Here is a 17,145-nt window from a genome sequence, read left to right on the forward strand (position 1 = left end):
TCTCCAGTACGTCTATGTCTCTCTCATAATGGGGAGCCCCTGAACTGGACCCAGCACTCCAGCTGTGTCTTCACCAGTGCTGAGCAGAGGGGCAGGATCACCTCCCTCGACCTGCTGGCAAGGCTTCTCCTGGTGCTGCCCAGGACACCACTGGCCACCCTGGCTGTGTGGGCACACTGCTGGCTCATGTTCAACCTGGTGTCCACCATGACCCCTACAGCCTTTTCTGCAAAGCTGCTCTCCAGCTGGTCAGACCCCAGCCTGTACTGGTACCTGGGGTTGTTTCCCCCCAGGTACAGGACTTCACATTTCCCCTCGTTAAACTTCAAGAGGTTTCTGCCAGTCCATTTTTCCAGCCTACTGAGGCGCCTCTGAAGGGCAGCATGAGCCTCTGGCACATCAGCCACTCCTCCCAGTTTTGTGCCATCAGCAAACTTGCTGAGGGTACACCCTGTTCCACTGTCTGGGTAGTTAATGAAGATGTTAAACAGGGCTGGACCTTATGTTGACCCCTGAGGTACCTGACCAGTTACTGGCCTCCAACTACGTGTCAGTCACTGATCAGTGCCCTCTGGGCCCAGCCATTCAGCCAGCTGTCCTCACTGCTTGTTCACAGCTTGTTCAGTTGATGCTGCTTTATCAGCTTCTCTTTAAGGATCTTATGGGAGACCATGTCAAAAGCCTTACTGAAATCTAGGTAGACTATATCCACTGCTCTCCCTTGTCTATCAAGTCAGTCACGTCATCACAGAAGGTATACCCTAAGGTATCTTAAGTTAATGAATAGTCATGTATTTTTAGTAAATTACTCAAAGTTCTAGTAGTCTATAAGTAAGATTAGAAGTTCCAGATCTTTCCGTCTACCAAGATAAATATTCAATTTATACAGGAAAGTTAATTTTCTTAACTTGAAGTTCATGCAGAAGAAAAAACAAGGGGGGAAAAACAATTCGTAGATTTAGCAAGTTTTTTTACCTGCTTTCCTGTGCAGAACTACAATCTTCTGGGTTTTTACCATCTTCTTCTTTAAAGTACTGGCCGCTGCTGGATGGATTAGCAAAAGTTGATATGAAAGGCCCCAGAGACTGAAAAGCAGCTTGACGGACCTAGCGGACAGGGTCCAAGGTGAAAAAAAATTATTTATATATATAAAAATCTTGCTGTGCTATAAAACAAACACCTGCTACCAGGAATTGGAAGGGTCATAAGCCTACTGAGGAAAGCAACAGCAGAGGCTCTTGCCTAGATAGTCAGCCAGCTGTATACATAACGTGCTAAGTGAAAAAAAAAAAAATTAAGAAAAAGCAGGGCAAATCATGGGTAACTAAGCCGACAGTCCTACTCCCCACAACCGAAGAAATCGCAATTACTTAGACAGTAGAAGCAGGTAAATTTGAAAGCTCAGTTAAGAATTTTAACAACTTAAAGACTTAAAGGAAAAAATTACGCAGTGAACAGACATTTCACTACTGTAAGTCCGACTCACAATAAGCTCTGCATTTTTCTCCCTTTCCTATTTGGCTTTGCTGTTCATTTGCTCCACCTTTCTCCTACTATTTTCTCTCTCCTTCTCAAAAATTATCTACCTCAATTCTTATTATTTTATGAATTCTGCTGGACTACAACTTGCACAACTTTCCAGGATACAAGATCTCATGCTCCTGTGCAAAAAATGTGCTTTTGGCTCTTAGAAGAAATCTGCTCAATAACAAACATACCAAGGTTAGAGTACATCTTCAAGACAAAAGAAACACCCCCCCCAAAAAAAAACCAAAACACACAGAGGAAAAAAAACCCGCCAAAACACCACCACCACCACCAAAAAAACCAGCAACAACAAAAAAAAAACCACACACAGAAAATCCCACCCAAACCAAACACAAAACCAACAAACACTACCACCACCACCCCAAAAAGGGAGGTGGTGGTAAGGAACCTGAAGAAATACAAATAAGTCACATCTAACTTTCCAGTTTTGTTAATGACTTTCAGCAATGTTAAGTCACAGACAGTTCCGTAGCTAAGAGAAGTTATCCCACTGATGGTTTTTCTTACATGCTGCATTGAAAACGTGAGGGACTCTACAAGCATTGACAAACTACGCAGTCTAAGAATTTAGCTTGAGTCGCGTGAAACAAGTTATGTTATCCACACCTATGGGGAAAAGTTCTATATGGACTATTACAGCAAAATCCTTTAAATATAACAGCTCATCAAGAAATAAAAACCAGTTCTTACCCATCGTGAAGGATCACTAATCAAGTTAATAAAAAGGGCTGACAATTTTGTCCTCCGGACTTCCTGTGATGTTGCACAAGAAACTGCCATGAAGCATTCAGCGCAGGCTTTCCTAACTCCCCACACATTATCAGAGCAGAGCTGGAAAAACCTCGGCAGCTATTAGGAACATAATGAATAAGTTTGCAAGTCTTAACAGGCAGCACTAGTTTGAAAGCAAGCTCTTTTTTCACATTCATTTCCTTCATATGCTTCTCCACCCTCATACTCAGATGCATCAGTTTAATATTTGCAAGACAAAGAACACACATTCAGGAGCACCACCCTTCTAATCAGTTGCTCTCACGTTACTTATGGATACAGATAAGGAAAATGCAGCTGTCTGAAGAACAGCAAGGAAGTCCTAAGTTTCTAACCTCATTTATAGCCAAAAAACCTAACTCCAAAAATATCCCCAAGCCCATAAAACCTATCATAAGACAAACTCTGATCTCTACACCATTCTTTTAAAGCAGGTCGGAACATTGATCGGAACAAAACTCATAAAGAATACTGTTGCATTAACGTTTTGCTTATCAGAGACCAGATTTTTTTGTAAGATTTTCACTCAAATGTAAACGAAGAGCATCTTCAGAAAGAAAGAAAACCTTTCTTTCCCACCTAAACTTCCCACTGTTGGATTTACCAATTTCTGTCGTTACCCTGAATCTGGGTTCTTCACCCGGGGTGCAAGCGCCGATCCACACACAGTGTCGAGATACTTGTGCAGCGCCTGTCTGCGCAGAGACGAGTGCTAGGTGGTAACCCACAAAGCCAGCACACCACTTAACACATAGCAGAACTTTTTAGACACTTTGAACAATTTTTACAGTTGTTTAGTCACACTTCACTCTCATTGGTTCTTACAAGTCTCGTCTCCACTTAAAAGTACAGTGTGCTTTTTTTAACCATGCAGGTTTGGTGGGGTGGGAGAGGGCTTTGTTAGTAGGGGGCTCTCTTTGCTTGAGGGTGGATCTTTTAGTATGCTAATTTGGATAATTCACACACAGTTCCTGTAAAATTCTGGTTAGTCTCATTAACCATTTGGTGATCCCTGAGCTTATTTTGTGCTCCAAAATGTCGTATTTATGGTCAGTTCCTTCTTCCAAGGCCATGTTTTTTTGTTAACTGTTTGTAAGGATTAACTTACATCCCTTTTTTTCAAATTCTTTCTTGTTTTTCACTATAGATGAAACGATTTGAGTGTGAGGAGTGTAAGAAATCAATTTACATCCCAAAGCAAGAAACATATGGGATGTAAATCTGCAAACGCTACTTAATTATCAAATGGCTTGAATCACACAGTACCTAGGGAAAAATGCAGCAAATGCTGTAAGAATGTAAAAAATGCCTTGAGGGTTACACTAGCCTTACCTGTCTCAGTACCACATCTGCAAAAAGCTGCAGAGCCTCTTGCTGAAGTCACCCCTGCATTTACGCTCTCTCCAAGTCAGTCCCTCACTAATTCATGACACTGACTCATCAACCCACTGTCCACATCCTCAAGAGGAGAAAACTTGAAGAAGGATCCCTGCAACTGTCAGGTTGATTTCTGCTCCCTAGCCCCATCATGTCTCCAAGCCTAGCAAAATCCACCAGCCCCTTGGACCTGCCAGGAGAACGGGAGCGCTGCTAAGGATCCTCTGCTCACTGCTCCACCCAGTTCCCTGCTTTTCCATTTTGAATTTATACCTCTTCCCTTCACTTCATTTGTTATTGCCCAGATTCATTTTCTCTGCCTTTCCTTCTCTTTCCCTCCCTCACAGGAAGGCTGTGAGGCTTTGTTAGAGCCACGAAAATGGACTCTAAAAGATTAAATCAATGAACAGCAGCATTAAGTGATGTTTAAAGAGGCCACATAAGCCACTTCTAGCCGTCTATACCCTCCCATGCTCCTCCTGTATCTGTCATCTCTTATTGGGCATTAGATGGACATTAGAAGGCACATTCCTGCCTACTTCTTGCTTAATGTATTTTTGAACTTGCAAATACCCTGCCTTCACAGCCCGACATATTTTTTTCAGCCTGGTTTAAACCCTTCTCCCAGCTCTAGAATAGAGTGGGCCTTAACTCTAGATCGCGTGACTTGGCAAATAAGAGTTCTGTATTCATAACTGTCTTCAAGATTTTGTAAATATCAATCATAACCTCATGTCAGCAAAACTGATGAGTCATGCTTCTTTTAGTCCCTCGTAAGGGAAACGATCAGACAACTACTACATTCAGGTGCCCTTCTTCTGTACCTTGTCCAGCTGTACTACTAACTTGTATTAAAAAGAAACATCCTTTCAGAAATGGCTTACCAGCATTTCTTCAGTGGCTTGCTGCCCAACCACGCTGCAGATATCTCCAAAATTGGCTGCACATACCTTGCAGACAAAACGCAAAAGATAATCACTATAGTTTTCATACAGCACACAAAATCAAAGGAAAAAATAAACAGCTTTTAAAACCATAAAATAGGTTTTAGTGCAAACTCAGTATCAGTTACTTCCCCATTCCATCAGATCCCATGGTTCAAAAAAATAAATAAATAAATTCAGACTGGTTTTCTTCAATTCAAGCTTAATCAGTCTTTTTTAATTACAAAATAACCACCCAGAAATAAAGTGAAAGGTAAGAGGGATAAAACGTGTTCTCAGTGCTGTCAAACTAAAGAATACAAGCAGTTATCAGGGAAAATAAGCTATGCAATGGCAGGGTAAAACCAAAACACAGCCTCAGCACCCAAATACCGTGCTGGAGTACTGGTTTATTTCATCTTAATGAGCATCTTTAATTCCATCTATACACAAAGATATGAGCTCAGGTGGCTGATACGCTGTATCAGTTACTGTTGGTTCACATTTTTGTGGCTACCTACACAATCATAAGGACAAGCAGAATATTTCTTTATTTCTGATAATAAAGGTAGGGAGTCTGGGAAAAAAAATCACTGTCAAATATAAAATCTGTGGGGAAAAAAACTACAAAGAAACCCCATAGCTTTCACTTATACATGTAACAAACAAGATTTAGCAGGAAAATGTCATTTAGTCAAATGAAAGTCCCAAGTTCATGACATTCACAGATAATCCAGACCAGATGCTGATAATTCATACCTTACGAACATGAAACATTCTGCAGTCACAGCACATCTCACAAAACCTAGGAAGAACAAGTCTTTCCGTGATGTCCTTTCCCACCATGGAGGCCATTTTGCACATTATCTGATGGACAGACAGACACTAATCAGGGATGCTTGCACAACACACAACTTCATGCCAGTTAAGCAGAGGCTTTTTTCATTTGTTCTTCATTCTGATGCACATAATTTTATTGAAAATTGTGAAAAATATTGGGAAAAAACCCCATATTTTTAATTGAAAAAGTTGGGCCACTTCTAAAAAAATCCTATGGTGTTTTTTTTCTTTTTATTCTCACCCTCTCATGATGTAAAATAGCTGCAGAAGACATTGCTTTTCACCAAACTAAATCAAATTCCTAACTAATGGAGGTGAATGAACTCAGAAATTACTCTCATATCTTGCCAGACCTACAAAAATAAAAAAAATACCCAAGAAGATTCTTTCACTGTTCGAATACTTAATTAATATATATTTACAATTAACAGAAAATTATTGACAATTAATATTCTGAAGTAACTTCTACAACTTCTGTTGTAAAAATTACAACATTCCATAATGAGGATGAGCCCCCCCTAACATAAAATCACTGGAAAAGCATATCCTACTAAAGAAAGTGAAAGCTCTTCCCTCTAACTGCTCTTTCAGATTTTTATTAAAACTTTCCAAAAAAGAAGGTAAACTGAAATAATTTTAACTTTACTAATCACGTCAGTAGAACTATTTAAATTAATTTTCCTGTAATAGCAAATTATTATTTGTCTAACCTCTAGGGGGTTGGTGAGTACAGAAACCTTTGTCAGGTTTCAATATCTTCAAAACAATTAAACTGCATTAAAAAATATTCTTATTTACATTATATTTCCTTACATATCTGTAAGCTTCTTCAAGCAAGTACTAGAAATTCAGTACCAAATGCAATAATGCCCAGCCTGCTTACTGTTTACAAGTTCAGCCACATTATGGAAGTAAAATATTAAATGAGGTCTCAAGCAAAACCAAAAGAATAAAAATAATTGTCCAGCAAAAAGCATCAACATAAATTGCAAAAATTCAAGGGAATCATCAAGGCACACATATTTTGCCATTTCTCCTTTATAAATTAAATTATTTGCCTACTGTTTTAATTTCACACATAGTACTTTATAATTATTACGGTTGTGTCTAATGCAAAAAATAAATCCACAAATCAACAATGAATTACTCAACTCAGATGCTTATTATTTTTTCCAATAAAACAGGACAAAATCAATAAAGAGAATAGACATAGAGCAAAGTCCAACAGAACTCAAGCATTAGATTTCCCACTGATTGAAATTTTCCACAAATGCAATTTAAACCTCCATAGAACAAACCAACCTGAAAAAGAAACAAAAAGGAACAATAGCAGATGCTTTGAATTATTCACTTAATTATGAAATATTAATTAAATAATTAATTTAACATTAATCCCATGTGCTCCCTTGTCCAGCTGGGGTTTTCTTTACAGCATACATAAGCTACTGAATCTAAATATAACCTTGAGTGTAACACAGCATGGAAAAAGTTACAGATTATTTACGGATATTAGTGTAATTTTTTTGCTTTAATACCACATGGATGTGCAACTTGGAAACACACTACCATCACTGCAGTATCAAGCATTCAAGCAAACTGTACTGTGTGATTTTGTATTGTTACTTACAGCCACAGCTTCCGTTTTCACATCATCATTGCTGTCTGGAGCTGTCAGATCTATCAGAACAGGGCATACTTTCGTCTCCACATCATATCTCTCTATGAGTTCTTGCTCCAACAGAACTAATAATGCTGCCTGGCTTGTTTTTCTTACCTATCATAAAAAGACAAAAAAACAAACCAAGGAATTCAAAGAGGTTTTTTGTTTAAATGTATGTTCTTCATTCTGGAAGCTGTACCTATACACTGCCACACACCTATACTAATTGCACTTGTCGAGAGGAGGAGTGATCCAAAAGCAGTTTTGCAGACACTTCATGTTTGAAACAAACTGTGGTTGAACCCAAGAACACTTGCATATCTTAAACTAAGGCAATGCTATTGCAGAAGTGCCCACCTACACACTTCCCAAAACACAGGACAGCGATGTCAAAAAAAGCAGTCACGGCAAAGCTCATGCAATATATAAAGAAAAGCAGCACAACTAATTGGGAGTAACAAAGTTCAGAGGAATGTGACTTTTATTAAACAAATCCTCTTTTTCTGAGATTAACAAGTTTGGCTGCCAATGAGTAACTGTGTTTATTTTGTATTTTAAGTTCTGAGACACAATTTTGCTTAGTCCCACCTAAAAAAAAGTCTGTACAACAATAAGATATACATTAATAATGGACTTCACACATGGCTAACCCCTGCCTCTCTTTAAAAAAATTCATTAGAAAAGAAAACATCACATACAGCAAGGGGCTATATACTGCAACATAACAATTTTGAAAACATCTTTGAGATCTTTGTTTCAGAGCAACCCAGCCAAATGAACTACGGAGTATCAACAGAGGTTAAGACAACAAAAAGAACCACTGAATCGGCAAGCAAGACAATATCAAGCAGATGGCTGTTGTATTATACAAGAATCAGCAAAACAACTACTAAGAACAATAGGTTTGGATACCTATTTTTAATCACGGAAAATTTAGAAAGGGCAAGACAGCAGGGGGGGAAGAGAGACAAACTCAGAGGCCTAAAATTCTTAAACTAACGTATCAACTAGGATTAGTCTATTCTGAAATGATGTGGAGAAACCTAGAGAAAGCTTTAGGCAAGCCAACTCATACCTGCAGAGCAAGTTCAATCTGAAAGCTTTATTGAATCAATATACAAATAACTGGTCGCGAAGGCATAAAAAGGAGCTAAAAAAATTGAATTATACCAAGGAGTCAGTTCTTCATGACTACTCTTCCTTTTTGACAGAATTTAAATTATGTAAGCATCTCTAAATGACTGTTTGATTTTGTCCATAAGAATACAATACCAGATAAAAGGCCCTAAATCAGAACAGATCATGTTAGATGTAAAGATGTTGGAAATTTTCTTTAATCCAGAAGTTCAGAGTGCCATGTACTTCATGTTAATTCAAAGTCTTTTTACCCCCAAAATATTACACACTTCTGTGATGCTAAATTATTTAAATTTAACATCACACCAGGTATATTCAACTAGCTAATAAACTGTTTGTAAGAGACACTTACCTGGTTATTTTGGTCTGCGAGGTATCGTACCACAATAGGCAGTAAGTATTTGGAAAAAGCATATGGGATTGAAGGTCTGTTTTCTTGACAGAACATAGCAATATGAGGCACCTGTTCCATCAGTTCTGCCCGTACTGTTGGCTCTGTCAGGGTCAAGATATAACCAAAAAAGGCACAATAAATGTTTACGAGGATACTGCCAGATACTGTCAGAACAAACTTCTTACAGTCCCGTACACACAAAGTATGTTCTCAAGTGTTCACATCAGTAAGTTTATGTCAAGCTTAATTCTGACAAGCACCATCTTTTTGCAAAACCAGGTACAGCTACACTCTGTATTGCTAAACTACTAAAAAGATGGGTCCCATATTCTTAGTAAAAAAACCCAAGAGGAGGTATAAGCAAGCAAGCTACCAAACATTACAAGTATCAGAATTTGTCTGAACTCCCTATGAACGCCACCTATTTCAAAGAAACCTGCTGAGCAGAAAGTCAACCCAAATTGGTACTGCTACGAGAAGAAACGAACTGAGGGGGCTGTACACAGCCCCTCCCACTTTTTCAAAGGCTGCAGATGGGAAACAGAACAGAATGAGGAACCATCAGACTGGGCAAAGAGGGATGGAGGGCTGAGAAGCAACTGACAAGGAGTTAAGACCAGCAACTAAAAGGAAAGGAGACTGGAACTTGCCGTACAAGAAACTGGAACCAGGGTCCAGTGCCAGGACTGGAGGGACTTACTCCCACCTTTCCCAAAAGGCTACTATTTCAAGACATGCCCAGGACATGATCTAAGGGTACGAGAGGCTCATGTCACAACACTTATCACTAGGATCTCATTCTCTCTTCTTAGGACTCCTGCCTTACTTCTTGCAGTAGACATGATGACTTGGGGCGGGGGGCAGGAAGGAGGGAGAATGAGGAAGATAAATTTGGCTGAAGCTGTATGTTTGGCAGCGGTGCTTCTTAAATTGTTTCTGAATTTCCTTCAGGCAGTTCCCACCCTCTCAAAGCCAAAACCTGCAGCACCATTATGCCAGTGCAACTGTTCCTGCAGCCAGACAACAAACCATATCAAAGAACTCATCTGGCTGACACAACTTTTGCCCCACCACAGCAGCATGATTAAACAGCAAGAACTGGCACTTAAGACTGTTCTCCCTCTGCAGTCACAGATTTCCCTCAAGTAGCAGAACTATGTGATGACAGAATCAAGCAAGTGATAGTAACAGAGGGCACTGGGACTGCTTACTGTGACATTACCATCAAAACAGGATGAAAGAAGCAAAATGCAGAGAAACCCAAGCCATTCCTTTGTCTAGCACAAAGCTGTGCAAAATGCTCAAGCCAGACTCTTCACAGAGTAACTGCACACTGCTCATGTGATTGCAAGTCTGAACTCTGCGTCTTCACTGCTGAAGAAATACCAGCACTGCAATCAAAGCAAACAGAAGAGATCTGTATTAAGCATATCAAAAGCTACGTATAAAGCTTTAGACACTAGGCACTCAAAGCAGGCACACTGTTTTGACTGTGATACCTCTACAGCTTGCCCACTCACTGGTAAAGTAATGCTAACACTTCCTTTCCCCAAATTGGCTAGATTTGTTGGGAAATTGAATTCATAAATTTCTTTATGAAGCACTCCAGTAAGAAAGCAATGTGTATCAAAACCATAAGATCCTTTTTTTCCTCAGAACAGGGTTCATCTATTATGCTGCACTTAAGAGAATGGCCACGCTACCTGACAGTACTGAAGAGCTGCTCACGTAAAGTGAGCCCCCTTCTTCCACAGCTACTAAGCAAGCTCTGGCTTTGTGAGGAACACAGACAGATGAGATGGTACAATTAAAGATTTGAAAAATTAATGCCCAGGAATGAATTAGAACTGTAAAGTCACCCTAGTTCTTACATTCCCTAACTTTTAAGTACATGGCTTTGCGATCTTAGCAAGGTCAATTCAAACCAACCAACAAACGAGCACTGTGTATGTAACTGGCTGTGTAACACAACACCATAATTCATTATCAAAAAGGCATTTGTGCTGTTCTCGGCAATTACTGCTGCTATGCAAGAACCTGAACCTTAAGCTTACCAATTCAGATAAGAGCTCAATTCTTCCAAATGCTGAAGCATATGTTCCAGTGTGTACTGAATAGAGCCTAATCTTGCAGTCTGATGAGGTTACAGTAGAGCTTTTTTTGCAGTATGTTTTCTAAAGACCTAAGCAACAATGCCAAAAATCTCCACTAAAGATAAGGCACTTTCTCATTCCCTTCATCCATTCCTCAGCTTTGTCTTTAGCTTAGACAGGTGGCAGCTCCAAATACAGATTCCAGCAGGCTTCAATATCTGACAGTATCCACCATTTCAGCTTAATCTTTTCTCTTTTTATAACCAAATTTATGGTTTGGTCATCACCACAATGAATGGATCAAGGCATTATCACTCAGAATTACTACACACAGCCTCTTAAAGTAGAAGGTCATCTAGCTGGGGAATACATCTATATTACATATTTTTTTACACTGTACAATACAGTCAGGAATAGACTTTCATACAGTATAAAGAACATCTGGGTGGAGAATTTTGCTTCACATCAAGACTTAAAAGTTTCTATTTTAGGCACTCTGGAAAATCACCGTGTACAATTAGGTTCTCCATAACACTTGCTTGGAACAGTATTTTTCCATTTAGCAGAGGAAGTATCTTTAAATACTACTCTTTTCAAACTATGTCCTGAAGGTACAAGTCTATGCCTTAAAGTAGCAGGCTACTGGGGAAAAAAAGCTGAACTTGTCAAATCAAATCTCAAAACAAATATTAATATAAAAAATTTGATCTCAGAAGCAAACTCATTTTTCTTCTTATTCATTAGCACTTTATTTCATTCTATCAGGTCTTGTGCATTCTCTAGATACAGAATTACACTGAACTGAGTTAGAGAAATCAAGCAAAACTAAGAGAATGACAGAAGAAAATGAAAATAGACTTCCCTTTCTTCTGTTTATGAAATAACTTTGAAAAGAAGGTGCCAGAATGACACAGTTCTACCCCTCTCAATTTCCAGGCCACATGAAGCCAGCAATATATTCCAACCAGCGTCTCCAGAACCTGAGCAGATTTTGATCTGCACACACCAACCTTCAATTTAGCTATTTCACAATTCACTATTTAAATCAACATTCCAAACTAACTCCAAAATCACAGAAGTCATTAACTGCTCCTTCCTCACCCATGAAAAAACATTTAAATGTCCCTTAGAAATTGACACCATCTCTCATGTAAGCCAAGTGCCAATATATTCATCTAACTAGTCCTAGGCACAGCCACTTAGCTTTCCTACACAAATTTGTAATGTTTATTTCATCCCTGCTGAGGCTTCAGTTCACTTCGTATTTCACTTCAGCTGAGAGGAAGTAAAGCACCATGGTTACCTGTCTACTGGAAATTAAAAGGGGATTATTGCAGGGCTGCACAGTACAATACCAACTAATTGCTCCAGAACAGTTATTTGCAAATGAAGTAATGATTCCAGAGCCAGCTCACAACCAGATTTATTTCACAATAGCTTATTCTACAACGTACAGTATTTAAAAGAAATTCTGCAATGCTTTCATTATCCAAAAAAGACGATTCTGGAATACAAGCAGCAATCAATTTCCCCTGCATCTGTGAGGGGCTGTAAGGTTTTTGTGTTATACTTGTATATGAAGAACAATTACTGGTGACGTTAATGCTGCTTTAACTGACATTTTTCATTATTTTTTTAAGTACACAGGAATATTAATAATATTAACATTTGTTCTTGTTAAGGGTTGTGAGTAAGAAGTAAAGGTGTAAGTGCATAGCTTCACATTTACACTTACATTCTTTAAAAAAATGTATCGGTGAAAGGCAAATGAGAAATGCTAGAGAGAAACAAGCAGCACAGAAAACACCTTCATTCCCTTTCCCCTATATAGATCCCTACTTCTGTATTCAGCCTGAATATAAGGTCCACAGTATACTAACCTGCCAAACTGCCAACAGCACAGCAATAGTACTGGATTTGTATACACACCTGTTCTCAAAGTGACTGTCATTTGCACGATCAGAGACAAAGTTTAAATAAATTCTAGTTTGTCAACTCAAACTTTAGCTATACCCTTCTTTCCCAAATACAACTTTCCCTTCCCCTCTTCTTTTCTTTCTAGGGTCATCCACGTTTTTAATTCAATTACTCATTTCCCAGTTCATCTGTCCCTCCAACTTTCATACCTTTTTTGAAGACAAAAGAAAATCTGGACAAGTAAAATACACTGTATCCAGGGCCCATCCCTTTGAGCTTAGGAGTCCATCAGAAAGACAGGTTGACTTGTGTGCTGCTTCAGTAACCAGGTTCTTTTCTCTTACTACCCAGCAATGGACTTTATTACTGACTGAGTGAGGAGTAAAATACAAACTAATTAAAGAGGGTAAAGTCACCATTAGTCACCCATCTGATGCATGGAGAGACAAAAGAGGATCACATCAAGCAAAGGAAAAAATTCTAAGTGTAGCTGGAGGCAAGAGAAGTAGTATGGAAAATCCTGAAACATTAACTTGCAGAAGGGGAGAAAACACAGGCAAAGCTATTGACAGCTGGGCAGGGTAAATATTAGCATTCCCATTAATGCTGCTTACATACGAAGATACTGTGAAATGAAATGCTGTAATATGTGCTATCTGACAGGTATTGTTGGCCTCTCTTACTATACCAACAGCAGTAATTGAAATGGTCTTACTAACATAGGTCAAGCACTCTATTAAGTAATTTAAGATTGTCAGGCCATCCATATCAAGCCTGATTATACAGCTTCAAAACCTAATGACCAATTAGTCTAATAATTGTTTTTAAAATCAGTCTGTTTCACAAACTGCATTCACAATTGATTCTATGCAGTAAAGAGATTACTTTTCATTTTGGAGAAAAAAATTCTAGTTGGTTATATTCAAGCAAATAAGCACCAGTCTTCCAGGTAGTCCCTTTCTGTTTCCCCATCATTTCTTTAGAATGATACCTATATGTATCTGTTTCATAGTACACTAAAATACCACATCTATTTTAGAAATGAAGATATAGACTCTCCCTCAGAAAATGAAGTTTAAAGCTTCTGGTGCCCCTTGCAACCACACTGAGCAAAATGCCAACAATGCAGTAATTCCAGCTGAGGCCAACTTTCAAAGCCAGTTAATTGTACTTGTGCACACAATGATGAAGCCTTTGTATCTTACAAGCCATTCACAAGCTGGTACCAAAAAAATAGAAGTTTGAATGATACTAATTTACTCAAGTGAAACAGACAGACATAAGACCCTTGTCCAAGCTCACATAAGTCTATGGCTAGTCTACATTTGAAGATGAAGAAGGCTCAGCTGTTTTAACACAAATATAAGCATTTTATCTCTAACAAGGGTTTATGGGGGATAAATTCACATTTTCCAAGCACTGGGCTTCTATGCCAAGCTGCTTCTTGGCTTCTATAGGTTCAAAAACATCATAAAAGATGTAACATCTAAGTGGGAAGCCATACCCAACATCCCTAAAGTGTTAACAGAGAAATTACAAAGCAATTAAACAGCAGATTTGAAAGCAATACCAAATATCTCAGCTGTAGCTATTCTGGGGAACTCACTACCAAAGACAGCAGGGAAATTCAGAGTTCAGAAGGACTGAAAAATACCCAAACCCCACAGCAAAATCACAGACTTAGTAGCAACACCCAACTACAGCAATGAAGATAAACACTGAAGAAAGTAAGTTTTCCAAACAACTGAAATTTGGAGAAAAAGTTTCTTCAGCAAGTAAGCAGGCTGGAGACAGCACATTATTCCCCAACTGCCACTGACGGGTACCCTCCACTGGAACAGTTAATTTCCAGTATCACCTGAAGTGGATATTTTTTCCCAGTAGAATCATAGTAGTGAACTTAAGGCTGCAAAACCACATGCAACCTGGAACTAATTCATTAGGAAGTACAAACTGCCCTGTCAGGAGAAAAGCCAATGCGTATCATTGGTACGTGCAGTTACACAACAGTAGTCGGAATTCTCCTTCACAAAACACATTTCACTACAGCTCGCTGTCTATCCACCCGTAACCTGCACACTGGCTGTTGACAGATGTTAAAACATCACTGAGCATTCTTCAGGTATAGACAATATTTAATTCTTTCCCCTCAAAGAAACTTTCATAAATTAGTAATATTAATAAGGCACTACTCAAAGAGTCCAAAGGAGTTCCCATCTAAAGCTATTTCTTTGAGAATTTTTTTGTCAACAGTTTTTTCAAAATAGTTTGGGAGCTGCTATTTGCCTTCGTCATGATGCCTCAAAAAATTTACATCTTGGCTAGCCAGTTGGTATGTCAAGATCCGTGTCAATCATACCAAACCACAGCCTCATGACTTTTTGTGCCTTCCATCCCACAACCATATATGTGGACCTAGATCCTTTTGTAGTAAAGATTAATTTTTATTTCACATTAATGCAGTGTTTAGCACAATGGATATAACATTTAGCTTCTTTAAATATTATCACAGTACATGAAGAATAAAAACAGTAACTGTTTTGAAATTCTCTTGCTCTCAAACACAGAAATGACTGTCTTATTGTAGCCCCAGCATGTTAAATAAAAAAACCCAAACACCTACACAAAACCAAAACAGATTAAAAAAAAGCTAAAAAAGCCCCACAAAATAAAACCCAAAACCAACCCCAAAAACTTAAAAATAAATCAAACAACAAAATACCTAAAAATGTTTCTTTTTCAAGCAAAGATCATGTCTGAAAAACAGCAGTCCAACTACAGGACTTCTGAAGTCGCAAGGTATTAACAGTACAGAGGACTGCTTAGGCAACTTCAGGACAGTTGGTATTTCTAGGTCACTGCTGTATCTATATTTTAGATAACAGCAGCAGTGGCACAATGAGAGAACAACTATTGTGTACCCTGGGTACATTCTTCAATTCAAACCTCATTATACCAACACTGCCAAAAAAAGTACTTCACTTTCCGAGACCTGATTTGACCAGAGAAGACAAATATCTCCAATGTTTTAAAATAGGCATATGACTATCACCTATTATAAATGAGAAGACCTGTACATAGTTTAGTTTGACTTCCCAACAGTGTGCTTTTATTTTTATTTATTTATACATTAAACATGAAGGCTTAACTCCAGGATAGCTCTAACCATACAAGTATCTGGCTCTAACCAAGCAAGTCAAAATACAGATACTTTTATAATGTTTCCTTATTATAAATTGTGTGGGGTTTTGCTTTACAGAACAAGTTGAAAAAAGTATCATAAATGGAAAAAAGCATCAGGTAAGAGAAAAATGAAAAACACTTCCAGTAATAGCAACCTTGACAAAAAAACCCCAAAACAAACCCCCAACAAAACAAAACAAAAAGCAAACAAAAAACCCTGTGTTGCAGTTTTAGTAATAGCCAAGCATATATATTAAGACACAAAGCAGATCTAGTTCTGTAATAAATTTTCACATGGTTTAAGACACAAGAATATTCTAATAACCTATCTTACAGAAACAGGCTAAGTCCAGTACTGCAACTGCTTGAGGCACAAAACTCGCAGTTAAGTTTGGAAAATTTAATTTGTGAGGCAGCTGCAGAATCCAGTGCTACTAGTTTGGCAGATCTGAGGCAACTTCCCTAACACAGGAAAAGCCTGAAATGCTGCTTTTACTGACACTGAGAAAATACCAACCCTGACTAAAAAATGTACTCCACCCTCGTTAAAGGAAACAAATTGATTTTAGCTCAACTCTGGCTGCCATTACATTTCTACCTAAACAAACAATTTGACACACTGGTGGTCACCAATGAAAAACATAAGGCTACAAAGTTCCTGCACAAGGCCATTTCCCCCTGGACAGGTCCCATTTTCCAAACTTGAAATGAAGCTTCAGAAAGTTTCTGATACTCAAAACTGTTAACATGATCACACAAACAAGCACTGTATATAGAGATCCCAGAAGCAGAGCTTTGCTAGGAAAGCACCTAGAAACAGTAGCACGCCACTGTTCTGAATTAAAAACACATTTAATCTTAAATGAATAGCAACTTATGTAATGCTCACAACAAACCATTCTCCCTGGCCAAACAAGGACATTCCCTCAGAAAAATAAACACATGCATTTTAAATGAAGATAGTAACAACAGGATAATAGAAATTAGTAGAACACCATTTTACTGTTGGAAAGCATTATGTTCTGCAATTCCAGAAGAAGGGAGAAAAACTAACAGACATTAAACAAAAGAAACATTTTCTTCTTGTACAAGATTTAATAAGAGTTTCTCTCCACAGCACTCCTACAATGACAAAAGAATGAAATTCAGATCTTCACTAATGTTTTGCTGCTAAAGCCTTCCTTCTGGTGCTTCATCTGTACCAGCTACATTGAAATCAAGCCTTTCATTCTTTCTAAGAGCATCTTCAGTCTGGAATCTTGTTGCAGCTCTGTCCACACCATTTTTCCCTTCCTCCACTCC

At 38.4% G+C, this 17,145-nt stretch overlaps 1 protein-coding gene across 11 annotated transcripts in view; it reads right to left on the reverse strand.

Moving 5' to 3' along the window:
• PPP4R1 (protein phosphatase 4 regulatory subunit 1) overlaps positions 1-17,145 on the reverse strand; it is a 71,244-nt gene that overhangs the window by 24,982 nt on the left and 29,117 nt on the right. For all 11 annotated transcript variants that reach the window (XM_080378978.1, XM_080378980.1, XM_080378977.1 and 8 more), the window contains 6 exons: positions 8,609-8,751; positions 7,087-7,233; positions 5,379-5,486; positions 4,581-4,646; positions 2,239-2,397; positions 976-1,106 (listed from right to left, as the gene is read on the reverse strand). In XM_080378978.1, the coding sequence (XP_080235104.1) occupies positions 976-1,106; positions 2,239-2,397; positions 4,581-4,646; positions 5,379-5,486; positions 7,087-7,233; positions 8,609-8,751 (754 nt within the window). The remainder of the gene's footprint in view (positions 1-975; positions 1,107-2,238; positions 2,398-4,580; positions 4,647-5,378; positions 5,487-7,086; positions 7,234-8,608; positions 8,752-17,145) is intronic.

This window comes from Falco punctatus (assembly GCF_963210335.1).
Source record: "Falco punctatus genome assembly, chromosome: 3".
NCBI lineage: Eukaryota > Metazoa > Chordata > Aves > Falconiformes > Falconidae > Falco > Falco punctatus.